This window comes from Halichoerus grypus, chromosome 6 (assembly GCF_964656455.1).
Source record: "Halichoerus grypus chromosome 6, mHalGry1.hap1.1, whole genome shotgun sequence".
NCBI classification, from domain to species: Eukaryota; Metazoa; Chordata; class Mammalia; order Carnivora; family Phocidae; genus Halichoerus; species Halichoerus grypus.
Window position 1 is genome coordinate 32,224,632 of NC_135717.1, and position 26,616 is coordinate 32,251,247.

At 50.6% G+C, this 26,616-nt stretch overlaps 2 protein-coding genes across 2 annotated transcripts in view; both read left to right on the forward strand.

Annotated features, from left to right (window-relative positions):
* Positions 1-17,332, forward strand: part of TEKT5 (tektin 5) — a 35,327-nt gene extending 17,995 nt beyond the window's left edge. The window contains exons 6-7 of the mRNA XM_036070437.2: positions 14,631-14,785; positions 17,029-17,332. Of these exons, the coding sequence (XP_035926330.2) occupies positions 14,631-14,785; positions 17,029-17,245 (372 nt within the window). The 3' untranslated portion in view covers positions 17,246-17,332. The remainder of the gene's footprint in view (positions 1-14,630; positions 14,786-17,028) is intronic.
* A 1,732-nt stretch (positions 17,333-19,064) lies between these two features.
* EMP2 (epithelial membrane protein 2) overlaps positions 19,065-26,616 on the forward strand; it is a 75,155-nt gene continuing 67,603 nt past the window's right edge. The window contains exon 1 of the mRNA XM_078074810.1: positions 19,065-19,084. The gene's annotated coding sequence lies outside the window, so the exon portion shown is untranslated. The remainder of the gene's footprint in view (positions 19,085-26,616) is intronic.

Here is a 26,616-nt window from a genome sequence, read left to right on the forward strand (position 1 = left end):
ACAGCTCTCTCCTTGCATGTGGTGTGGGCTTTCTTGTAGTTAGAAGCAGCAAACGGAGCCAGGGGAAAGACTTCCACCCTACCTCCTGCTATACCGTTTTCCTCTCTGGCTCTGCCTTCCAGATGCTTCCAGATGCTTCCAGTGGCTTCCAGGGGCTCCGACTTCCAGTGCTCAATCCCAAACCTTGGGGCCCACTTGGACACCCGCCTCGTTTCCCCTCCCAACCCATGTCTGTTCCAACAGCAAATCTGGTTGGTTCTACTTTCAGGATCTCACTGCTCCTCACTGCCCCTTCTGCCTCCACCCTAGCCGGACCCCCACCATCTCTTGCCTGGATTACTGCTATGGCCTCCCTGCTGCTGTGTTTGCTTTTGACCGTACCCACGGACTAGCTGGCAGCTAGTTAAGAGGGCATTTGATTTACAGAGAACAAAAGTTCAACTGCTTTAAATTCTTTAGGAAGCCTTGAGAGTTTGGCCTGAGAGTGCAGGTGACAGGCTTTCTCTGGGTAACACCCGCAGTGTCTGTGGATCACCATCTTCACCTTGACCGGGCCTGCTTGCACCACTGCTCTCTGGAGACCTTCTCAGCAGCCCCTCACCTTTGCAAACCCAGCGCCTCACGAAATGTGTGGTGCACCGGGCATCACGTAAACGCTGGCTGGGTGGTTTAAATCCAAAGACAAACACTAGTAGTCCCATGGGCTGAACTTGGCCTGCCTATTCTTTGGCCCCTCACATTTTCCTTTGAACAGTTTTATATATCTTTGACATGTAATTAGGTGCATGTTTTTGAAGTGTACAATTTGAGAAGTTTTGACAAATATATATGTCATGAAGCCACCACCTCAATCAAGGTAGCGAACATAGCAAAGGTTTCTTTGTGCCTCTTTCTCGTCTCTTTCTCCACCCCACCCCACCCCCACCGCCCACACAACCACCAACTGCTTTGTGTCCCTATAGACGTGTTTACATTTTCCAGACTATTTTATAAAGGGAGACATACCGTATGCACTTTTTTTTTCATTTGGCTTCTTTCACTCCGAGTAATTGAGAGTCCTGGTTTACTCCTTATTGTTGAGCAGTGTGTGTTATGTGGATATAGTACGGTACGTTTACACCCCTGATATGTATTGTATTCACATACCTGAATGTGTTCATCCATTCACCTGTTGAAGGACATGAGGGTTATTTCAGGTTTGGGCTGTCACCTTTAAAGCTGCTATGGACATTCCTGTCCATACGTTTATATGCACTCTCATAGAGGGTTTTTGGTTTTTTTTTTTAAACATTTTGGCAAAAAAATGGAGATTTCACATAAAAGTTCAGATTTCCAGAACCTCTAGAGAAATGGGTAGCTCTAGCAACTCTGAGCTCAGGTTTCTACAGGGGAACAGCGGGCAGGAGCTGAATGGGCAACACATTTCTTTGGACAGTGCCCGGGCCCTCCAGTGTGCCTTGGTCCCCACCACCCCCGTCATGGGCCACTGCACTCGTTCGCATTACTCGCCTGGGTTCCAGTAGGCTCATGCATCGGGCACGTTTTGCTCCATGCATCGGAGGAAATGCAGGAAAGCAGATGTATAAAGCAGTCAGGCATGGGAAGAGTTTAACAGAACACAGAGGGACTATGAGTTTTAACCTTGAAAGACTTTGCTTTTGCTCTGAGATGCCTTTGGGGTTTTGCTTTCCAAGTGGTCATTAACACCAGCAGAACACCCTTTCCTTGGGAGGCGGCACCAGGAAGTCACAGTGTCTGAGGGGTAGAGGGCCCAAAGCCCGCGATCTGAGCGCCCCAGTTCTACTGCCAGCCCCTCTGTTTGTCCAAGGAAGTCTGGAACCCATTGTGGACTGGGAAATGCTTTTGTGCTTTGCAAGCAGCAGATCCCGTCCAGCACCGGTACCCGCAGCCAAGCTACTGACGGCTCTTTCTAAAACTGGCCCAGCTCAGGGGAAGTGGAGCCGGCCCGCCTGCCCCTGTGGCCACGGGCAGTCTGGTGAGGGGAGAGGCGGGGGCCAGGCCTTCAACATGGCTGCAGCTTGGCGAGAAAGTTCCCTTTCCAAGTGCTCGCCATCAGGCTTTCAGATAGCGTCGAGACTGGAAAGTGATGGTACTTTGCCTTTAACTTCTGTCTATCTGACAGCGAGGCATCGAGTCTCGGGCAGGCTTCGAACCCCTAAAGACGAAAGAACTTAGTGCGACTTACCTTCTTTCCCCCATTTTCTCTCTTGTTCTGGTATCCTCCATTAACGGCGAGGGAGATGGGTTTTCCACTTGTGGCAATAAAACAAAGACCCCATGTCAGACACATTTGTCAAAGGCTGAAAAGGGGAGTTGATTTGAAGAAAAATATGAAATCACTGTACAGATGGCATGTGGGTATGGCAGGGTAACTCAGGGAAAGCCTCAGGGTGGCACGCAGTAGGTAGGTCTCTGCCTGATACTCACCTTTGCACCAGGAGGAATCAAACGCTCGCCTGTGTCACGGGTGCCTGGGGACATCCATCAGGAGGGGCCCATGAGAGCTCAGGTATGGGCAGTTCTGAGGGCAGAGGGGTGGGGGGATGGACTGTGCCACCAATCATCTGTCCGCAGTGACACCGAACAAATGGGAGAGAAACTGTTGGAATCGGGAAGAGCGAGCCGCGGTCCAGAGCTGGGAAGGTAGCCAACAAACGCAGGAAGTTGGAGGGACCAGACAGGAGAGGGGGGAGGGAAGGGGAGAGAACCAGAAAGGCTCAGCTCGGGGTGGGCCATACAAGTGAGGCTGTCTCGGGCTCACTTTGGGGCCACCACCAATACTCCGGGAAGCTCTTCCTTCTCTCCTCCCATCCACGAGCTTCAGCTGGTGTCAGCCATCATATGCTTTGACTGGAAGCCTAGGGTAGGGCAATCGCTAGGATTGGTTGCAGCTGAGACAGGAAGCCTATAAGATGCCACCTGGCGGAGGCAGAGAGTTGTCTTGGCCTCAACCTGGGTCCCAGTGGTTTCCTAGTCTCTTCCAGGTTGTGGCTCGTCCACTTCTGGGTCCTTGACTGTTTGCCCGCTTGGGACCCCCAGCTTCGTGTCCACTCCCAGCCGTTGCATCTGCTCGCCTTGTCCCGGTCCAGATTCCCCTGGCATCTCCACGTTCTTCATCCCCCACGTGTGAGCCCCACTGTGCAGGGCAGATGGTTGCGTTCAATTCTGGCCCTAGCACTTCCTGGCTTAGTGGCCAAGGCCAGCTTGCTTCACCTCTGTGTGCCTCGGTTTTCCCCCTCCGCAGAATGGGAGCAGTAATAGTTGGCAGATTTTTGTGAGAATAACAACAGCTGAGTTGGCCACTGTGCTGGTGCTCCATGAATATCAGCTGGAAAGATGTAAAGAGCCGTAGTCCCATCTCCGATCTGGAGGGAGGAGCAAGCAAGGTGGTGCAAAGAACAGGGCGTCTGGAGTCAGAAGACCGGGGATGAATGTTGGTAGAGTTAAGGAATCTCGGGAAAGTACCTAACTCCTCTGAATCTCCAAGTCTTAATGTATAAGGCAGGAGTAATCCTGCCGGCTGTGAGATCAGAGGGGAAGGTGCAGGTGAGCGGTTCTGGAGCTTGGCTGCACACTGGGATCATCCAGATGCCTGGGTCTTGCCTCTAGGGATTCTGATTTATGGTGGTTGGGGTGTGGCCTGGGTATCCAACCTTTTAAACTCCCTGATCCAAGAGATTCCGAGTTCAGTGTTTCTCAGAGTGTGGTCCTTGGACCAACAGCATCAGCATCACCCAGTACCATGTTTGAAATGCAAATTCTTGGGCTCCATTCCAGCCCTTCTGAATCAGAAACTCTGGGGCCCATCCATCTGCGTTTTAACAAGTCCTCCAGGTGTGTCTCCCAGGTGTAGACATGCAACAAATGTTTAATCCCGTCCCTCCCTCCCTGAAACAGATACTCAGCACATCTTATTTACTAGACTCTGATTTAGGTGCTGCACATCTTATTTACTAGACTCTGATTTAGGTGCTGAGGATGCAACATGAACGAGACAAGATCTCTGCCCTCAAGGGGGCTTACATTCTAATGGGGGAGACTGGTTTTAAAAAATAAACACAATTAAAAATTGTGATACATGTTAAGGAGACGCTTGAAGAGCCAAGCTAGTGGGTTACCATGGATTTCCACACTCGCACAAGTGTCCTCTCTAGCAGGCCGCCTCCACCAGTTTCTAAACCCCTCCAGGATTTGCAGGACCCCTGACCTCAGACGGCCTCTCAGCAGCTGGGGCTTGCATTGGCTTGGCATTGTCTGAAGGCAGCTGGTCACCTCTGGACAGCAACGACCCGGAGCCGGGCTTAGTCAACATCTATCCTCTTCCTCACCTGTGGCGAATTTCCTCCCCGGTGGCATTTGCCAGTGTCTGGAGATGTCTTGGTCGTCACAACTGGGAGGGCGGTGAGCTGCTAACAGATAGTGGGTAGAACCCAGGGCCTGCTGCTAAACACTCCACAAGGCACAGAGCAGCCCCCACAACAAACAAGTCTCTGTCTGCAAGTGTCAAGGTGCCCAGTTTGGGACACCATGCTCTAGAGCTTTCACGACCTGAGTTTCTGGTGAGGTCGCTCCGGAGCACTCCTGTCCTCTCTCACCTTGCTTCTGGGCTTGGCTGCACTTGAAAACCTTCCACCATTTGACCAGCAAAAGGATTCCAAGCTGCCTTCTCCCTTCCTGAGCTGAGAAAGCTGCCCTTGAGCCAGGCACCTCCTTGGAAACCTCTTGGCTTCACGCAATTTGGAAAACAATGAATTCGCAAGGTTGCACAAAGCACCCACAAGCCTAAGGCTGGCTAGAACTGCTAAAGCCATTCTTTCCCTCCACATCAAAAATTATTTCCTGGCCTTAGATGCTTTCTCTGCTGTCACAAGACAAGACGCAGGCAGATAGTTTTACATGGCAAACAACCCCGCCAGACCCATCCCCCCTTTCAAAGCCTCTGGGTAGATTTCTGTTCCAGCTAGGAATATTGGCGCACTTTTCCGCTGAGCCACGAGGTTGGTTTCGGCCAAGACTGTCCTGGCAACTGCCTTTCACACCTCACACATGGCCAGAGCCCATTTCCAGTGTGGACCTAGCCCTTTCCCCACAGAGGGGGCTGGGGTGGGTGGGTGGGGTTGACCCTCAGCGTCTCCCCTGTGAGGGCTGAGGGTGGCCGATCACAGTCTGGGTCAGAAGGAGAAAGAAAAGATTCAACCTAAAGACTAAACTTACTGTGAGCAGCTAGGGTTCCCAGTGCTCTTCTGTGTTCCTCTTTCCCTCCTGCAGCCTTCTAGGAGGTTCCTCCTGATTTTAGGGGCTGGGCAGGCTGAGGTCTGTGAAATTTTGCCTCTCCCCACTTGGCATGCTCTCATCCGTTACCAGCGCTCCGCATTTTGCCTTTTGATACCCCTGTGACCTTGATCCTTCCATGTCTCTCCATCCCGCCTTGCTGTGGGTCCTCTTGCCTCTCCATTGCTCCCTGCCCTCCTGCTTCCACCTTCGTCCCCACTGTCCGCCCCCCAAACGGCAGCCAGAGAGATCTGCCTCAAACTACAAATCCCAGCCTGTCCTCCCGCCTTAAACCTTTAATGTGCAAGTGATCACCTGAGGGTTTTGTTAAACTGCAGATTCCCTTGGTAGGTCTGGGGCAGGACCTGAGACTCTGCATTTCTAATAAGTGCTCAGAGTCCGCGTTGGTAACGGATGGGAGCATGCCAAGGCCCACAGCCTGCACTTGGAGTAGGAAGGTAGCAGAGAAATTATTCTCTGAATGCAGGAAATTCCGAGGAGCGGCAGCCTTGCATGACGTGGGCTGCTTAGGGTAAATCAGGACTTGACCGTGATGGGCTATAGCAGGGGTCTCCAACTTCTGGCCCCAGGGCCAACTCTGCCCCCTCTTGGCCTGCTTTTGTACGTAAGGTTTTACTGAAACGCAGGATCCCTCCCCTACTTCTATGCTTTTACATATTAACTGTGGCTGCTTTTGCACTAAAGTGCCCGAGTAGTTGTGACAGTGACCAGATGGCTCAGAAAGCCTGAAATATCTACCACACAGACCTTTACAGAAAAATCTGTCCACTGTCTGGAGCATCTTCAAGAGGCCCTGGAAGGCCGTGTACCGGGACTCTCTGACATCTGGAGGGGGTTGACTTGAAGACTTAAACACAAACACACACACACACCAGAGACATCCCTGCGGCTAACAGGTCTCAGGCTGGGTCCCAGGGAAGTGGCCCCGGGCGCGCAGGGAGACTGATGATGGTTTGGGGTGTAGAACACATCGCCTGGTCCGGGAGACCGTGCAGCACCTTGGCCAGCGAGGGAGCACGGCCCTGGTCCCCATGTAAGGAAATCGCCCATGCGGCCCAGGGCTCTGAGTGGGGGTGTGGGTTCCACAGCTGGTTTGTGTTAGGGTTTGGATGGGAACCTGGGTCTCCTGACTTCCCACTCAGGGCTCCTACCTCCCAAGACACCCCACATGGAGGCCCCTGTGGCTGTGCATCTGCTTGGAGGGGGGTTGGTTAACAAAAAGAAGCTTGGTTTGGGGGGGTAGCTGGGAGGATGTGGGCCGCCATCTGCCTGGGGCTGGCTCCCTCTCTGAGCCACATTCCAGAGGCTGGGAAAGAGGACATTCCTCTTCCCTTGCACAGGCTGCCCTGACCCCTTACATCCAAAGAATTGGGTTAATGGAGGTTAAGTCTGAGCCCTGGACTGGCGGTCTGAGGGAATTTACGTTGCCTGGGAAGACAAATTCTGTCAGATGAATCTCAGTTTCCTATTGTCTTACAGTAAGAAAAAAAAAAAAAAAAGACCAATGAGCCCAAAGGAAAAAATCTAACAGCCTGAACATTGCAGGATGGGCACTGGGGATAGAGTGGGATGCAGGACAGTTCGGTGGCGTGTCCTGGGCACTGGACTAAGCACTTTACACACATGATCTCATGGAATGCTCACGACAACCTTGTGGATGCGTTATTGTTATGCTGGATTTGCGATTGAGAACCAGTGCCCCACCCATGTCTGGCTGGGGAAAAGGGGCTACTCAGTGAAGGAGCTCCGTAGACGTTGAGAACTTGATTGCATGAGGCGCAGAGAGGCTGAGGGGCCTGTTCAAGGTCACACAGTGGGGAAGAGCCGGCGCTGGCCTTTGAACCTAGACCTGTGTGATTGCAGAGGGGCTCAGTGGCCCGAAGTGACCTGCCGCTCCCCGCTCCCCCATGCACTGCACACGGGAGGCTCAGGACTCCCTTCCACCTCCCCCCCAGTCTCATAGCCTTGACTGGCAGGCAGCCTGCAGCAGCTCCCAGAGGCCAGAGCTGGGGTCTGGGGAGCCGAGTGGAGTGGGGTGAGCCCTCCATTGCCACCACCTCCTTCCCAACTGAGTTCCAGCTTCTGGACCGAGGCTGCTGAGGCTCCTCCCGTGGGGTGACCCCCCTGGGCCAATCCCGCAGCGACCCACCCAGCCTTGGGTGAGCCAGGCAGCGCCCTGCCCCGGGAGCCTCTTTCCCCCTACTTCTTGGGCTTTGTGGGAGCAGGAACGTTAACACCCTGTGGGAGAGGGGGTGCTTCTGGGGCTCAGGGCAGCACTCGGAGCTCAGGGACAGGGGAGAGAGGAGGAGAGAAGGAGAAGAGAGAGAGATCATTCTACCTGGCCTAGGAAAGATGGGGAGGGGGCATGATGACTTTCGTGTGGCTCTTTGCAGGGTGTATTTGTAGGAGAAACGCACACACATGCTCTAGGAAGAGCAGGGCGTGGCACCTGTGCTTTTCACGTGGCTCCAAAGATGTGCGTGTCTCCCAGCTCCGCGTGCCGGGCAGTGGAGGGGCTCCTCCCAGGCCTGCGCCCGGTCGCCCTGCCTCCGCTCTGTGTAGTTGGGAGTGATTACCATCCCTGTTTCATTGGAAAGGCTCAGAGAGCCTAGGACACTTGCTAAGGTCAACCAGTTGGGCTACGATTTAGATAGACTCAGGCAGGCTAGTGCCAACCTCTCTCCTCTTTTTAACCAAACACCCCGTATTAGTCTATCGTAGGGGCAAGTGTTCATCGAGCACTGACAAAAGCCCCCCACAAAGTGCCTGGCTCCCGGGAAGCACTATTCCAAGTGTTGGACGTTCATTATTATTATTATTATTACTCTGTTCCGGGCATTGATTGGTATAGGCACTGGGGATTTGGCAGTGAGCAAAACAAAACTCCTTCCTCACTTGGAGCTTGCTTTGTGGTTGGGGGAGATGAGCAACGTTAATGAGTAAAACACATAGTGTCTCAGCTGGTATAAGGACTAGAGAGAAAATAAAGCAGGGATTTGGGCAGTTGGGAGTGCTGGCCAGTTTGGGGATTGCAATTTTAAAGGAAGTGGTCAGAGAAGTCCTTCTGGGCGTTCTAGCCACAACCTGAAGGAGGTGAGAGAATGAGCCATGTGGCTGTCTGGGGATGGAGCATCCAGGCAGAGGGGACAGTGCAAAAGCCCTGTGGTGGGAGTGTGTTGGGTTTGATGTGGATGTGTGGATATACCATCTCTGGAAGTAGGGGGGTGGGAGCGTGGGTGGGTGACTGCAAAGGGAGGTGGGGGTGTTTGAGACACTTATTCTGTGTGTGTATATATATATGTGCATGCATACACACATGTACACACATGTATGCATATAACAGGTGCCTTGAGTCCGAGGGATCCTGAGCTTGGGAGGGTATTCAGCTTGCCCAGACCTTCCCACCTTGGAAGGCTGCCTGTGTTCTGAGCTTCCTCCCTGCCTCCCTTCCTCCCTGGGGTCTGGATGCCCCTGGCCATGGTCGGGGGAGGGCAGAGTTCTGGGCTGGGGCGTTGGAATACCAGGTTTTCAAAGATGTTGGCATCAGATTCAACCCTGTGATGAGGCAGCTACTCCTTCCCCAGACTCCATTCTGGAAACCCAAGCCCGCATGCACATCTCAAAAAAACATCTTCTACCTGCTCGGTCAGTGCTGGGGATGAACTTAATCCCTTTACCCTACTTGGGGCTTCCTGCCAAGACAGCCAGCCTCGATTTACAACACCAAGTCCCTGACTATGGTCATTAACCCGTTTCCTTCTCTTAGACACTTTCAATGTTTGTGTGTCTGTGTATCACTTGCACCAGTGGTTCTTGACCATGGCTGCACTTTTGAATTACTCAGGGGGCTCCTGAAACCTCTTGATACCCAGACCCAGGAAAACAGAACCTCTGGGGGAGGGGCCCAGGCGTCTGTATTTTTAAAAACCTTCCTGGTGATTCTAACATGCAGCCAAATTCAGGGCGCCTGGGTGGCTTAGTCAGTTGAGCATCCAACTCTTGATCTCAGCTCAGGTCTTGATCTCAGGGTGGAGAGTTCAAGCCCTGCATTGGGCTCCATACTGGGTGTGGAGCCTACTTAAAAAAAATTTTTTTAACATGCAGCCAAATTCAAGAAACAATACCCTTTTACTATCAGATGGTATTTTTTTTCTTTAATTGTCTTTCTCCCATTAAAAAAAAAAAACAACTAAACTGAAGTTATTTTAAAAGGAAGCTTAAATCTGGTAGGGTTGTGGGAACTTTTTCCTTTTTTGACCCCAGTGAACAGAGAGGAGTTTATCATACTCCTCACTTCTTGGCACATCCTGTTTGTAAAAAACCCTTTGCTTATTTCTTGTTTCCTTCCTTTTATCCCCATCCTTCATGCTCGCTCCCTTTCTCCCGCAGACGACTTTCCCAGAGATGACCGTTCTAATTGTTGAACATGGATCTCTTGGTGGAGATGTATTCTTACTAAATGTCTCTGGCTGTTGTAGGTGCGGGGATTTTTCGTTTTCTCAAAAGGGATTGTGTAATACAGTTCAGTCTGTTTCCTTCTTTTCTCGCCCTGTATGGTTTTAAAGACCCAGCCTTGGTCCTACCCGTGCCTAATCCTCTGCCCCTAATGGCGCCCCCAAAATCCTCTGCAGTGCCCATTTGCTGTCTTTTACTCGTCCTTCTCCGTGATCAAGGGCACCCATTGCCAGCTCACTGCCCACTACTGGTCATACCGCCCTCAACATCCTTGACATGGATGCTCCTCGCAGTCTTGGGACGCGACAGTATATACCCAGGAGCGGATGCACTGGGATATGTGGGTCCCCCTCTTAGACTCGGGGCTCTTCTTCCAGGGGACATTGTGGAATTTGGGGTCTAGGGAGCAGGCTGACCTGGAGCTTGGTGGATCAGGCTGGCCCTTGGAGGCTATGTTGGCACCAAGCAAATGCTTAGCCTCCTCCTGAGCACGAAGGTCAAGGCTGCTGTGTCTCAAGCTCCTGCCCCTGGTCAGTCCGCTTGGTCTCTGCCTCCTGGCCCTTGGAGGTCAGATCATTGCACACGGGGCTCCTGGAGCTGCGCAGCCTGGCAGGACTGGGGTGGGCGGCAGGGGCTGCCCCCAAGACAGAATGAGTGTGTGTGTGTGCGTGTGTGCGTGTGTGTGTGTGTGTGTGTCTGGACACAAGGCTATGGGGAACAGTTTTGGCAGAATACACTCACCTGGGCAGATTTGCTTTGGGTGTGCATCATCGATCGGTCCTAGAGTGTCTAATTCTGGAAAAACCCTACTGTTCTGGAAAATCCCAAGGCAGGCCTGCCTGCTCAAGAAATGCCAACGGGAGACAGGAGGTGGTGACTTGGAGAAACAAACACCAGTCAGTCCCAGCACACCGCCCCCTCCCCCCACCCCTGCAAAACACCAGACGCCAGCCCTGAGGAGACAGGAGGCGGGGGACTTCACAAGGGCCCCCGCCCCTTCGCATCCTCATTTAGGCTGTGACCACCTGCCCGGCTCCCCGGCTCCCTTCTGTTCCCTCTCCTGCTGTGTCTGTATCTGGGAGACAGTGTAATACAGGGTTTCCCAAATCCAGTCACCCCCGGGGCCACCTTCCCAATTTTACCATATCCACGAGCCACCTGGACTAGTATTTACTTTATGTTTTGGTGTAACGCCAGTCCCTGAAAAATGCTTAAAAACACATTTACTTAAGATGTGTTTAAATCCCTTGTATCAATGGAGAACCAACAGCACTCGCCTTAACTGGAGAGTAGCTAGAAGGAGACACAGAAGGAAAGCAGAGCAAAGCTGTTAAAATGTAGCCACAGCCTGTTGCCTGCAGAAGCTTCTGGATTCCTCCACCCCTGGCACCAACTCCTGGAAGCGGTTGGCAGGCTTGAAAAATAATTGATGAATTTCACTTCTCCCAGAATTGCTGTTCATTGCGGGGCTGTGTCCGGGTCCCTCTGCTGTGCTCACAAGGGGGCTCCCCAACAAGGGAGATGAACTTGTATCGGATGCCCCTCGCTAGGCCCCGGCCCCTGCCAACGTCTGCACACTAAAGACATCCCATAAGGTTTTGTTGTTGTTGTTGTTGTTGTTTTAACCAAGAGAGGGTGGCAGGAGCTTGAACTTCCGTGATGCTGAAGAAAGTACTTGCGGTTGTGGGAAGCACTTGCAGACGCTTACTAAGAAATGTGTGTTGCATGTAATAAATGTTTGTTGCACAAAGGAGCAGATGAATGAGTGAACTCTCCGCTAGAATGTAAACTCCACCAGGACAGGATTTTTTCCATCTGCTGTGGTCACTGCTGCGTCCATTTCCTGGGAGTGCTCTGCACCTACTAGGTGCTCCGTGAACTTTGGGAAGGCAATGCAGGAATCGATGAAACTATAAAATAATGAGTGGAGGAAGAAGTGATTGAGCACCTGAATGAGTGTCAGCACTATCCCTAGACTCAAGAGGCAGGTCTTTTGTCAAGTTGCAGGCTCCCAAGTTGCAAGCCCCGAGCTGGGGACCAGGGGATGAAGAGAGCAGAGAGGAGAAAGCAAGAAAGCTAAGCACAGCCTTGGAGCACGGGCTCCGAACCTCTCAAGGTTCTCTTAGCAGCAGCTCCGACTGGCGGAAGAGGAGCGTGCTGGGAGCTGCCTTCACGGCTGGGGCAGGCCTGGCAGGTCCCACCAGCAGTCGAACCCTCAGTGGCGTCCTTCTTACCCCATCCCGCCAATAGGCCACATGGTAGAGGGAGGGGCTGTTTTCTGCACGGGGCAATGTGATGCCAAGAAGCATTTTTCCTCTCTAGAAAGCTTGATTTTTCTTCTGTACCAGGCTGGGGTGGTGCTTCCTGAGATTTGCATATCTGGGGCAGCTCCCCACCCCCCTACACACACAAAAGGGCACGTTTCTAAGGAAAATCTCCACAACTTCTAAGAGAGATATCGCCCCCCCCTCCACTGGAGTGTTTACATGGAAGCTTGTGTGCTGAGCACAGAACATTCTTATGGGATAATGTTTAACCAACATGTGGTTGGCGGTGTCACTCTGGTTCTGGGTGGCTCAGTGACGACCAGGTGAGGGGGCCAGCCTTCCTCCTCACGGGCTTTGAAGGAGGCCAAGCAGTCCCCTTGCCCCCTCCCATAACCCTACTGCCCAACTCAACCCCAGTAGGGAAGGGGCATCCTGTTGTTACCTTGAAATATCAAAATGCTCTCTTTCTAGACTTTTTTCCTAAGCTAACAGGGAAGTCCGGTTTTTTAAGCAATTTCTTGGTGCCTGTAGAATATGGGCTCAACCCAGCTAAAATAGTCATCCTAGTACATGTTATGATTTGTGAATATTTCCTAGCTCACGAATAGACGGATAACATGACTGCAATGTTTTGGAAGGTGGGGACTGGGTCTCATACTTGCAATCCCCACCCCATTCAGGAACCCTGGCATTTTCATGTGTAAGCAGTTATCCCTGATACCGAAATCTGAGATGGACCCGACCATATAAAGTCTAGGGCACACTATTCCCAAACCTCAGTGTGGATAAGGACCATGGGGGAGCTAGCTAAACATCTAGACCTCCAGATTTCACTGTGATTGATTGATTGATTCATTCTATGACTGTTTATTGCGTTCCTACCATGAGTAGAGTTGGTAGATTTAGCAAATAAAAATGCAGGATGCCCAGTTAAACTTGAATTTCAGAGCAACAACAAATCATTTTTTTTAGCGTAGGTATGTCTCGTGCAGTAGCCGACACATATACTTAAAAAGTGCTTTGTTGTCGATCTGAAATTCACATTGAACCAGGTGTCTTGTGTTTTATCTGGCAGCCCTTAGGCTGCGCCAAGCACTATTCCTGGCAATGGGGATGCCGCATGGACAAAGCAAGGCCCCCAACTTCTTGGAGTGCACATGCTAGTGAGGGAGATGGACAAACAGCTAGCAGAAGGAGAGGTGTTGGAAGTCAGGGTGTTAGGGTACCACGGCCAGGCTTGTCAGGAAGGGAGCACGTATAACCTCACCATTGGGTCCTGCCAAGTCTGGAAAGGGTCTTAGCACAGCCCACCCACAAAGAGTCTTCTGGAAGGAGGGGGGCACCATGAAAACTGGAACTGCTCACGGTGATGGGTGGCAGGGAGGGGAGGGGACGTGTCAGCCACAGTGAGGCGACAGGTGCAGAGTACTCCGGATTCTGGCGTGCTTATGGTCGGCCAAGTGCAAGATCGATTCCTTCTGGTCATGGACTGAGCCAGTGTGGCCGATCTTCATTCGTCCTCTTGTGCTTTCATTTTTTATTATGGAAAACTTCAAACACTCAGAAGTAGAGAGAATCCTATAAAAGACCCCCAGGGACCCAACACGAGTATCACCATTTTAGCCACTTTTTTCTCGTGATGACCTTCTTCTGATTTTAGCTTTATTTTTTATGGAAGTATAACACTCTTTTTTTTTTTTTTTTAAAGATTTTATTTATTTATTTGAGAGAGAGAGAGAATGAGAGACAGAGAGCATGAGAAGGAGGAGGGTCAGAGGGAGAAGCAGACTCCCTGCCAAGCAGGGACCCCGATGCGGGACTCGATCCCGGGACTCCAGGATCATGACCTGAGCCAAAGGCAGTCGCTTAACCAACTGAGCCACCCAGGCGCCTGGAAGTATAACACTCTTACAGTAAAGTGTACAACTTGATGAATTTGGACAAAGATTTTCTGCCTGTGTTTACACCTAGGGAGCCTCCACCCCTATGAAGATATAGAACATTCCCAGTCCCCCGCAGGCTCTCGCCTGTCCCTTCCTGGCATCTGTACTCCCATCAACTGTAGGGCATTATATTGGGGAAAATATTTCTACACATAAGTAGAAAATTTTGAGTCTCTCTCTCTCCCCTTTTCTCCCTTTCCTTCCTTCCTTCCTTCCTTCCTTCCTTCCTTCCTTCCTTCCTTCCTTCCTTCCTTCCCTCCTTCCTTCCTTCCTAGTTTATTTGCTGACCTAGTTACATAAATTTTGGATTACAAAGAGATCTAGAACAACCTAGATTAATTCAGATTAAAGTGGATTCAGTGATGAGCTTTTTGGATTGTTTTGGATGATTGTGTTCATCTTAAAGGCCTTTCTCCCCCTCCCTCTATCCCTCCCACTGAACACTAACTGGCTGACTCCAGTGGATGCTGGAGATTGGAAACACAACCAGCCTTGGCACCTGCCCCTCCCCCGTGTTCACAGGGTTCTCAAGGGTTGTCTTAGGAAGAGCGCAGCCCCCGTGCCATGGGGGCTCAAGGTTGGGGAAGGAGTTATTTAAGCACCCAGCCTGGAGGTGGCTGCTTCCATGACACACCCCACATGTTCCCCATAGACGCTGCAGGAGATCTTCCAGGCAGAGAATACCATCATGCTTCTGGAAAGGTCCATCATGGCCAAGGAGTGCCCACTGAAGGTGGCGCAGACGAGGCTGGAGTGTCGGACCCGGCGCCCCAATGTGGAGCTGTGCAGGGACATCCCACAGTTCAAGTGAGTGGGGGAGACCAGGATGAGGAGGGGTGGGTCTCCAGAGCTCCCAGGAAACCTGGGTCTGATAAATGGACTGCTCCCCCACCACCACCAATCAGGACATGTAGCCCCACAACTCAGCAGGACACTGGGAGGGGGTCTGGAGTTCTGGGGTCCCCTCCATAGCCTCCCCCACCTTGTGCTCTGGGAGCCCTCCAGCTTTCCCCTGAAAGCTAAGGAGAGGGAGCCTCCCAGGCCAGAGACGTGGCCTGTGGCCCAGGGTTGCTTCCCCGCCCCCCTGCTAGCCCAGGAGAGAGGCATCAGCTCCCACCCCCCTTGGTCTCCATCTCCCTCTTGGAAAGTTCTCCGTGAACACTGGAAGAGTTTAATCCTGCCCATCCTGCTTTGTGAAGGGGGTGCTGCTCCTGTGGACAAAGGACCCCCTCACTGGAGAGGGGGCGGAAAGCTCATGCAGCTCCAGAGCACGGGTTTGTGAGCATGGGTCGGGGTTTGGAATGGCATGAGGGCCAGGCAAAGGAGGAAGTGCCATCAGACATGGGAATGTGAGTGACCGGGGGCAGGCCCCTTGGTTGGGTGGGCCCTCCATGCTGGGGGCACTGTACCAGCTCCCTTTGCTGCACAGCAAATGCCCCACGACTCAGGGGCTTGTCCTCATCCTGAGCGAGATGTGTGGAGATGTGAAGAGAGCCAGAGAAGTAAAGAGAAGGAGGAAGAATGTTCTGAGAGAAAATGCTGGATGGCTCCAGGTGACGCAGCGTGATGTTTGCATAGACTCGTTACTGCCAGATAAGCACTCAGGAATCGGAAAAGCTGGGTGTGTGTGTTGGCAGGGAGTGGGCAGGGAAAGTGACCCCAGGCTTTGAACTTGAGGGCCTGGCTACCTGCTCCTCAGCCTGCTGCTGGCCTGGAAGCTCTTCACCCCTGGAAGTGGTGCCGTGTCCAGGGTAACCACCCCAGCTGGGCTGGAAGGGGTCCAGGTCCCTGCTGAGGGCTTGGGGGAAACTCTCCCGATCCCTCCTGCACCTGTCCCTGCTTCTTAGATGCTCAGGTTGGGTTCCAGAACGCTCTGGGTCTGAGGGCTCTCTGATAACCCACCCGAGGGGACTTACCCAGAACAGGGCTTTTGGGGACCAGATTTGTCCTGGGGGACCTACTCCTCTAGGACAAGCTCCCCACCTCCTTGTCCACCAGCTGTACCCCTGAAGAGGGTAGACGGGGAGCATGGATGGGCCATGTTTGGCTCAGGAGCCCCAGGCAGTGTGCATGCATGCATGCACGTGTGTGTCTGTGTGTATCTGTGCGTGTCTGTGCGTGTGTGTGTGTGTGTGTGGGTGGGTGCATGAGTGCGTTGGGAACTGAGCAGATAACAGGACTCAAGCCCTCTGCCTTCTCCAGCAGCTGAACTGTCCCGTCTGTGCATTACCTTCCTCACCCCCCATCCTTCCTTTACCACCTCTGGGCCTTCTTTCCTGTTTCTTCTACAGGTAACCCCTCCCCCTCAAACCCTCTCTCATGGGTCGGCTCCCATCCATGCCCATTCCTGAGAATGAACACCCATTTAAATTTACATGTAAATTAATTAACAGAAACAAATGTTAAAACTCAGCTCCTTATGTCCATGAACCACATTTCAAGCTGGTGGTCAGAGGCTGCCATATTGGACAGCACAGAACATTTCCGTGGCTGCCAAAAGTTCTGTTGGACAGCACTGAGCTAGATCCCCAAGGAGCTAAGAGGTTCCAGGCTGCTCTGTGACCTCTCTATAGCCCAGGCCTGCCACGGGAAGCCCACCTTGATATCCAACTCAAGACCTTCCAGTAGCGTGTCCCCGGGCCTGAGGCCAGAGGTGGGACCCAGGGCGCAGCCCTGCCACCGAGCCACCATCACAGCTCACGTGGCATATTCGTTCCCTAGGCCTGCTGTAACGGGAATTTGTTTGAGTATCTGTTTGCAGTTCTCATGGGTATATACCTAGGAGCAGAATTGCTGGGTCATATGGTAAGTCTACTTACTGAGGAACCACCAGATTGTTTCCCTAAACATCCTGCTTCTTCCTTTGTGCTCATCACCCTTGGCCACTCCCCCCGCTTCTGCCTGTTCTACCTCTGTCTTCCCTGACCGCTGAGCCTCGTCTGTCTTGCTCACGGCTGTCTCCGGCACGTGGCACAGTTCCTGGCACCTAGTAGGTGCGTCTGTGCTGACCAGCTCGGTGAACTGTGCCTTCTCGTCCGCTCTCGCCGCAGGCTCGTGAACGAGGTGTTCACCATCGACGACACCTTGCAGACCCTCAAGCTGAGACTGCGGGAGACGAAGGACACGCTCCAGCTGCTGGTAATGACCAAGTGCCGGCTGGAGCACGAGCTGGCCATCAAGGCCAACACACTCTGCATCGACAAGGAGAAGTGCATGAGCATGCGCAAGACCTTCCCCTGCACGCCACGCCTGGTGGGCTACAGCTGAGCCGCCGCCTGCCCCTGGCCTCCTGCTCCTCACCTGTTCCGTGTGCAGCATAAAAATGGAAAAGGCAGAAAAACAAAATAAAGTGTCATTTTCTCCCTTTCCTCCTATCATGGAAAGAAAAACCACATTATATAAATATATATATTAAGAGCCAAAATAAACGTGCCCAAACCAAAGATCCTGGAGCTCATTCCTTGCTGCAGAACCAGCCTCCTGGCAGATCCCAGGAGGAGACAGACTGGTTTCTCAGGGATGGAGCGTTGTGAGGTTCTCGGTGTCTCCAGGAATGGAAGGGGGCACATTTTTTTGAAACCTGTTTGTCCATTTAGGAGCACAGTATAGACCACGGGATCCAAAGATTGGATGCTGGAGCTGAGAGTCCAGAGCCCAGCCGTCACCTAGGAGCTGTGTGGCCTCGGACAGGCTCCCAACCTGAGCACCCTCATCTATAAAATGAGGTCAGTCCCAGGCGGAGGCGACTGTCCCGCTGTGTGGGGCAGGAGCAAAAAGCTAGGATTTGGAGCCAGAAGTCCTGGGTTTGAATCCCAGCGTTGCCAAGGGGGTGTTTTTGAAATTGTTATGGGAGGAAAAGGAGACAAAATTAGTTCTGTGGGTGGGACAGGAGAAGGCAGGCGAGGGTCAAGGAAAAGCTCTATGATGATGTGACATTGCTTGAAAACATTAAACATAGAACTCCTGCATGACCCAGCAGTTGTACTCCTAGGTATATAACCAGGAGCACTGAAAACAGATACTCAAAAAAAAAAAAAAAAAATACTGGTACACGGATATTCATAGCAGTGAGCTAATAAGCACAATCGCTAAAAAGGGAAAACAACCCAAATGTCCATCAATGAATGGAAAAACAAGATGTAGCCTGTCCATGCAATGGAATTTTATTCTGCGTAAAAGTAACAAACCTGCTTCAACACGGATGAGACTTGAAGACATCACACTGAGTGAAAGAACCCAGACACAAAAGGCCACACATCGTGTGATTCCATTTATATGCAATGTCCAGAATGGGCAAATCCCTGAAACAGCAGATTGCTGGGTGCCAGGGAGAGGGGGTTGGGGAATGACGCTCAGCTAAACGCCACAGAATTGCTTGCTTTACCTGGTTGATTTTATGTCATGTGAAATTCACCTCAATTAAACAAGAGAAAGAAAAGTCCTACTGGATTTGAGTCGTGAACGATAAGGAGGTGGAGGCAGAAGAGGGTGGGCTTTTTGGTGAGAGAAAAAATAAAGGCAGGGAGCTAGGCTCCTGGATGCAGAAGGCCTTGCAGAGGCGTGTGAATCATCTTGAAATAGTTTCAACTTTTTGTCCTGAGGCCGGTGTTTCCCAGGCTTCATTATTCACATCGGTACTTCTGAGAGTTTTCTGTGCATGCACAGAGCACCCACAGACCTTGTTAAAATGCAGATTCTGAGGAGGGCTGAGGCGGAGCCTGAGGCTCTAAAGTTCTAACAAGCTCTGAGATGCTGCTTATAGTCCAGGGACCACACTGGGAGTAGGAGTAACACCTCGACTGTCCGCCATAATCAAGCACCCCCCTTCCTGTTATTCATACCATCTTTTAGATTTTTGCACTTAAAAAAAAAAATCTTGGATTTATTTTAAAGGCAAATTTGTAGCATGACTGTAGACAAGTGCCCTGTGCCCAGGGTTGAAAAAAGCGAAATATTGCTAATGATGTCTGATTAGGAAGTATTGTCTTCCCAAGATGATGCTGGCTGAAAGGCTTCTCTCCTTTTGTTCAGAAGGGAGATCAGCAAGTTCTAAAGAGGTGTTGAAGGCTATCTACTGTCCAGTGTCCGGCGGAGACTATCCTCGAGGTAAGCTTGCTTGAAAGAGCACAGAGGGTCAGTTTTTCTACAAATGAGTTTCAATCCTGTTTTAGGCCTTGAATGCATGAATCTAGGCATGTCTGCAGGTGGGGCGAGGGGGTGGGGGAGGAGTCCACAGGATCTTTAACGTCGGGACGTGAAATGACCAGATTGGTGTTTTAGAAATAATTCCTCCATGTGGAAGAGTCAGGAGGAGAGAGAAGTTGGAGGGAGGGGATGGGGTGGGGAACCCATCTGTTAGAATTTAAGGCAGAGGGACAGACAGGTGCAGGAGGCACATTCGTGGGGCTGAAGCCACAGTCCTCAGAGTGCAGCTTGTAGGGGGCGAGTGGGGGTCAGGATGGGAGGAGATGGGCTGGCAGCGGGGAGATCCTGAGAGTGAGAGAGAGGGGCGCTGCTGGAATGCGGGCAGAGGACGAAGGGGCACAGAGAGCACAGAGAGGGGCAGGCAGAGTCCAGGGGAAGCAGCATCCAGGGGATGGAAGACAGAGATGCGAGCGTGGGGATGTTCCGAAGAATAAAGAAAACCCTTTGGAGGCAGGTGTGCTCAATATCCCGCTGGCTGGGGGAGCGCGCTGTTTGGAAAGCAAATTGACAACATGTGTCAAGAGACTTAAAAGTATCCACACCCTTCCACTTAGGAATGTCTTTCTCGAGACTGTCTTTAGGAAACTATCCAAATGCAGACCCAGCTGTGTGCGTTAGAGTTCATTTATCGTAAGAGACCTCTGAACGCCGTGTCCAGCAGCAGAGCGAGCAGCTAAGCAAAGCACAGCCCAGCCGAGTCATGGAATACTGAGTAGCTCCGAGACCCGTGCCAAATGCTTGAATGCTGAGGGAATGTGCTTGTAAGGCTGAAAGCCCAGAGGACAAAATTGTGATGTTAACTGATCCTCAGTTGCGTCAAAAGCGCACAGGAAAAAAGATTGTATTGAAATACACTGGCACGCTCACAGCCGATGGTAAGCAAGTGCCGGCTACTTGTTTATAGGATGAATTATCTGCAGTGAACATGTGTTCCTTTATTAATCGGGAGGAAGTGCTTTTATAAATAGACCTTATTTTGCAGTAGTTCGGGATTTATAGAAAAGCTACAAAGAGGACACAAGCAGTTCCTGCGTACCCTTCACCTGGCTTGCCCTGGTGTCGTCATCTTCCCTAAGGGTCTTTCTGGTGCGTTTGTCAAAACTAAGAAATGAACATCAGTGCGTTAGTGTTAACAAACTCCAGAGTTTCTGTGGTTCAGACTTCTTCTGTCCTAAGATCCGAGCCAGGGTAGCTCGTGGCATTTAGTTGTTAATTCCCTTGATGACGGTTTCTCAGGCGGCCCCTGTTTTTCATGACCTTGACGGTTTCGAAGAGTACCTGTATTTGTAGGGATTTGAAGGTGTTCGTCAGATGTCTCTGAATTGGGGTTTGTCTGATGTTCTCATGATTATTCTGGGGTTACGGGTTTGGGGGGAAAGACCCCCGAGATGATGTCCCCATGGTGGACGATGACCCTGGTGATGGTGACCGATCCCTTGGGGAAGGTGGTGCACCTTATGTTCCTGCTTTTTCCTTTCCGTGCTCTAGAAGTAAGTCACTAAATCTAGGCCCCGATCAAGGGCAGGGGGATTAAGGCCCCCATCTTGGAGGGAGAGTATTTACATATATTATTTGTAATTCTTCCCTAAGTATGTCCCTTGACCCTTATTTATTCTATCATTTATTTGTATTCATGCACTCATGGATGTTTATTTTAGGCTTTGAGTTATAATCTAATACTACCTTATTTACTGTGTCCTTCCAATCGTTCTGGCTTTGGCCATTGGGAGCTCTTTCAGGTTGGTTCCTGTGACCCTTTGACACCCCCCCCCACCCTTCTGTCTTTTGAGCACTTCCTTACTTTCCAACCCTACAAGATGCTCCAGGCGCCTCTTGATTTTTTTTCCTTGCTCCATCCCTAGAACTAGCCATTTCTCCAAGGAGCCCTGGTTTGGTTTTTGTTTGTTTCTTTGTTTTAGTTGTTGGGTGTTTTGGTTTGGGTTGGTTTTTTTTTTTTTTTTGAGAACAATATTTAGAAACCAAGGTCTGGTAATATGCATCAGCTATACTCAAAGAAAAAAACTGGGGGCACCTGGGGGGCTCAGTCGGTTAGCATCTGCTTTCAGCTCAGGTTGTGATCCCAGGGTCCTGGGATCGAGCCTCGAGTCAGGCTCCTTGCTCAGTGGGGAGCCTGCTTCTCCTTCTCTCTCTCTCTGACTCTTGTGAATAAATAAATAAAATCTTTAAAAAAAAGAAAAAGAAAAAAATGAAAAAGGGAAACCAAGGTCTGGGTGCTGGGTGTGCTCATTGTTAAAAAATTTTTTTTTAAATCTCTCATTGTGATAAAATCTGCATCACATAAAATTGACCATCGCCACCATTTTTAAATGTACAGTTCGGGGGTATTGGATACATTCGTAATGCTGTGCAACCTTTACCACCATCTCTCTCTATAACTCTTACCGTTTTATAAAACTGAACCTCTATACCCATTACACACTAATTCACCCACTCCCCCCTCCCCCCAGCCCCTGACTGCCACCCTCCTCCTTTCTGCCTCCATGATTTGGACTACTCTACATCATACACATGAAATCCTACAGTATTTGTCTTTTTTGACGGCTTATTTCTCTTAGCATCATGTCCTCCAGGGTCATCCATGTTGTAGCATCTGTCAGAATTTCCTTCCTTTTTAAGGCTGAATGGTATACCACTGTATGGATCTACTACATTTTGCTTCTGCATTCCTCTGTCAGTGGACAGCTGGGTTGCTTCCATGTTTTAGCTACTGGGATGATGGCACAATGAACATGGGCATACTCCTGTCTCTTTGAGATCCAGCTTTCAATGCTTTGGGATGTATACCCAGAAGAGGAATTGCTAGGTCCTATGGTAATTCTATTTTTAAGCTTTTGAGCAACCACCATGCTATTCCCCCCAAGGGTTCCCATTTCCCCACATCCTGGTTAACACTTGTTCTCTTCTGGGCTTTTGACAGTAGCTGTCTCCATGGGTGTGAGGTGGTATCTCACTGTACTATTGATCTGTGTTTCCCTAATGATGAGTGATGTTGGGTGTGCTCATTGGTAAGAAAATTTTTAGTAAGAGGAAAAAGAAGGACTACCAGGCTGGGTGCCCAGGACGCTTTGGGTGAACTGTCAGAAGTGATGGGGGCAGGAGGTGAAGTGGAGGGAATGGGGATGCCCTGAGATTTTGGTCACCTCTGTACCCTCAGTCCTTGCACACAATGGGTGTCCCATAAATACTCTATTGAGCGGATGATAAATGGCCAAACAAGCATATACGAATGCGTATATATCCATCTTGGATTGGTGGGTCATTTCTGAGTTTAAGGAGAAAAAGAGGAGGGTAGTTGGATTTGGATGTGGGGAGGGTAAGCCTTCCAGTCCATCTGTTGTTTACAACCCAAGAGGCCAGTGATGTGGGATCCCAGAGTGGCCCTCAGTAGCTGGCACGCTGACCAGCCATACAGGGTGTCTCCCCAGTGCAGCCCAGACCGGAAATCCCAGAGACAAGTGCTGGCCCCATGCCAGGCCTGAGAACAAATTGGGAGAACTTGGAGGATCTCCCAGTTGACTTGCTTTCCCTGTCCCGCTCCGAAGGGATGCTGCCCAGCTGGCTCCAGGGGACGCACCCCTCCCTAAACAGGGTGTGTGTGTGTGTGTGTGTGCACGCGCGTGCGCATGCGTGCGCGCAAGCATGTACTCACACTTCTAGCCTTTTCCAGCCTCCATGGCCTGACCCAGCATTTTAGCATTTTTCAGAAGACCTGACATGTGCTGGAAATCCAGCAGACTTTGGAGATAAAGTGAGAAGCCATAAGAAAGGACATGGGATTGAAGACGGAGGAACTGACAAGGCTGATGGGCCTGAGACCTAAGTCTCAATTTGTTGAAAGCCTTCAAAAATGTATTGAATTCATTACCAAGATTTAAATAACAAATTCTGCATTACGATGTATTTTTTTGGGGGGTTCTCTTAAAGATAGGCTTATCTAACTACCCCACACCCACATTCCCTCCCCGCCCCTGTAGCTGATACACCCAGCTCACAGCGTTGATTTTGCTGCAGTCCCCACTACGCCCTATTGCCACACACCAGTCCTGCTTCACCCCCATATCTTGCCTGCTGACCACTTAAGTAGCTGATTTTATCCCTCTACCTTGTTGAGGCTCCCTGAAAAACTCTTTGATCCAGCCTGCAAAATTGAGGCTCAGGGGCTAGAAAAAGACAAGGGACCTCAAGCATGGGTCACAAAACTACAGAGGAAGCTGATTTGGGGTAGGGACCAAGGTGCCTGACTCCTGTCCTGTTGACTTCCTGTGACACCATGCTTCCCCCTCTGTGTGCATTGTTTATCAGTTATTATTGTACCAGACACCAAAAGTGACTCTCCTTACAGTCTACTTCCCAGTTGGGGCGCGTTAAAAGGAGCACTGGGTCTAAGATGTAAAGACTGGGGCTGTAGGAGGCCAGGATAGTTACAAACTTGAACACTATTGTGTGTATTCACTTTCCCAGTCCTGCTTCAGTAATTCCGCAAAACTGAGTCCAGGAAAAGTATAGTAAAACCTCAATAGTAATGCTCTAGGAAGGGCAAAAGTCCTGGGGATTTTTCATTTTCTGGTTAACAAAGATGATCCCAAAGGCCCCTTTTTTGGTTTTAAGCTTCGGAATCACAGGGAGTTTCTTGCATGAATGGATGGAGCTCATGAGGGCCTCAGGAAAGATACTTTCAACCCCTCGTTTTTGAGAAGAGAAAGCCCCATCCAGAGAGGCACGGTGACTTGCTTAACAGTCACACAGCAAGTTAGAGGGTGCCTATCCTCTCCGTTCTCTCCAGATCTCCCAGGACTGCTACTGGAAACCCTGCTGAAGGGTCTCAGTCCACTCTCTTGTCCTGTTAGGAGAGCTAAAGGGTCACACTGGCTCTGTCTGTGTTGAGGGTTACCTTAAAGTCTACAGGAGTTGTGCCATCTGGTCTGGGAATGAAGGTGGCTGTGAGTTGGGATGCATGGGCAGGCTGCCCTTGGAAGCTGCCTTACTCGATATGAGGTTGTCTCTGTTCATTTGTTCATTGATTGATTGATTGATTGATTGATCCATCCATCCATCCATCCATCCATTCATACGTTCATGTGACATATTCCCTGAGCGCCTGGCACATGCCAACACCTATACCAGGTGCCTCAGCCCAGAAGGGACTACACCAGGCCCAGTCCTGCCTTCATGGGACCCTGCACCACCATCACCCATCAGCATCCCAGGGGGAAACGATAGTGTTTCGTTGAGGAGTCAAGTGAGATTTTAAAAAATGGGCTTCGAGTGTATACTCATTGCTTGCAAAAGTGAATTTGCAAGACCTTCTTCTACTCCTCCTCCCTGTACCTGAGTTCTGTCTCCTCCAGTCCTCCACTCCTCCACAGTGATCATCCTTTGCTCCGCCAGCCTGGGCAGCACTCCAACTCCTGTTCCAACCCAGGCCCCTCCCCAGGTCTGTTCGCCCATCCCACACCTCGTCCTTTCACGCCTGAATTCCCCCAGGGGCTTCCCTGGTGCAGTCTTGCCCAGCCTCAATGAAGGCTGTGACCAGTTGCAGACTGCCTGTGTTTAAGGAAGACAACATGATCAGTTTTTTTTTTTAAGATTTTATTTATTTGAGAGAGAGAGAGAGGGAAAGAGAGAGAGCAGGGGGAGGGCAGAAGGAGAGGGAGAAGCAGACTCCCTGCTGAGCGCAGAGCCAGATGGGGGCAGGCAAGGGCTCGATCCCAGGACCCTGAGACCATGACCTGAGCCACCCAGGTGCCCCAACGTGATCAGTTTTAACATTATGTATTCACCCAAGAAACCGTAGCCACAGCCAAGATAGTGAATGAACCCATCACCCTGACAAGTTTCCTGTGCCCCCTACCTTGGTCATACCCCCCTCAACTGGCTGATTACTGATTTGTTGGGTTTTTTTTTTAAAGATTTATTTATTTGAGAGAGAGAGAGAGAGCTCTCTAGTGAGCAGGGGGAGGGGCAGAGGGAGAGAGAGAGTCTTAAGCAGGCTCCACACCCAGTGCCGAGCCTGACAAGGGGCTTGATCTCACAACCCTGAGATTGTGACCTGAGCCACAATCAAGAGTCGGTGCTTAGCCGACTGAGCCATACTGATTTGTTTCTATCACTAGAGATTAGCTGTGGTTTCTAGAATTTTGTGCAAATGGAATCATACACTGTGTCCTCTTTTTTTTTTTTGGTTTTTTGCACTCCGCATAATTGTTTTGAGATTCATCCATGTTGTGGGCATCAATAGCTGGTTCCTCTTTACTATTGAGTTATCCTCTGTCCCTCTCCTTGTGGTTTTAGTAAAACCCAGTGCTCCATAGGTGAGCGAGACCTGTCCTGCTCACTAAGCCCAGGTGATCCTATCCTCGCCCGTCCTCCGTGCCCAGCGTGCCCTCCACGAGGACCTCTAGGGAGGCCAGGAACATTGGCAGGAGCAGCTCCTTGAGCCCATGTGAGCATCAGGACATGGGCATAAAAATACATAATACATAATACATCTCAAACAGCGTTTAAACAATGATTTAAGTGTTGGTGGGAGGCTGCTGTGTTCAACCAACACGTTATTGAATTGATACCGGCCTTCTGTTGTTGCAGATTTTTCTCGACAAATCCTGAAAGCATGGACTCTCTGTCATGGGTGGAAGGGGGCCTCTTAATCATTGTTTAAAAGGGGTGGTGGTATAATGTCATGGTTAAAAGCTGGGCTTTCAAGTTAGATCTGGATTCTAACGGGGACTCCACTCTCTATTAGCTGTGCTGCTCTTGGGAGAGCTGCTTCACCATTCTGTTTTCTGCCTCTGTTTTCTCATCCATAAAATGGGCCCGGTAGGCCTCTTCCATTGTTGTTACCCAAACACCCTTTTACAGGTGACCGTTAAGACTAAGTATAACCCTACTTACCCCAAAGATACAAAAGTAGGGACCCGAAAGGGTACGTGCACCCCGATGTTTATAGCAGCAATGTCCACAATAGCCAAACTGTGGAAAGAGCCAAGATGTCCATCAACAGATGAATGGATAAAGAAGATGTGGTATATATATACAATGGAATATTATGCAGCCATCAAAAGGAATGAGATCTTGCCATTTGCAACGATGTGGTTGGAACTGGAGGGTATTATGCTGAGTGAAATAAGTCAAACAGAGAAAGACATGTATCATATGACCTCACTGATATGAGGAATTCTTAATCTCAGGAAACAAACTGAGGGTTGCTGGAGTGGGGGGTGGGGTGGGAGGGATGGGGTGACTGGGTGATGGACACTGGGGAGGGTATGTGTTCTGGTAAGCGCTGTGAATTGTGCAAGACTGTTGAATCTCAGATCTGTACCTCTGAAACAAATAATGCAATATATGTTAAGAAAGAAAAAAAGAAGAAGAATGTAGCAGGAGGGGAAGAATGAAGGGGGGGAAATCGGAGG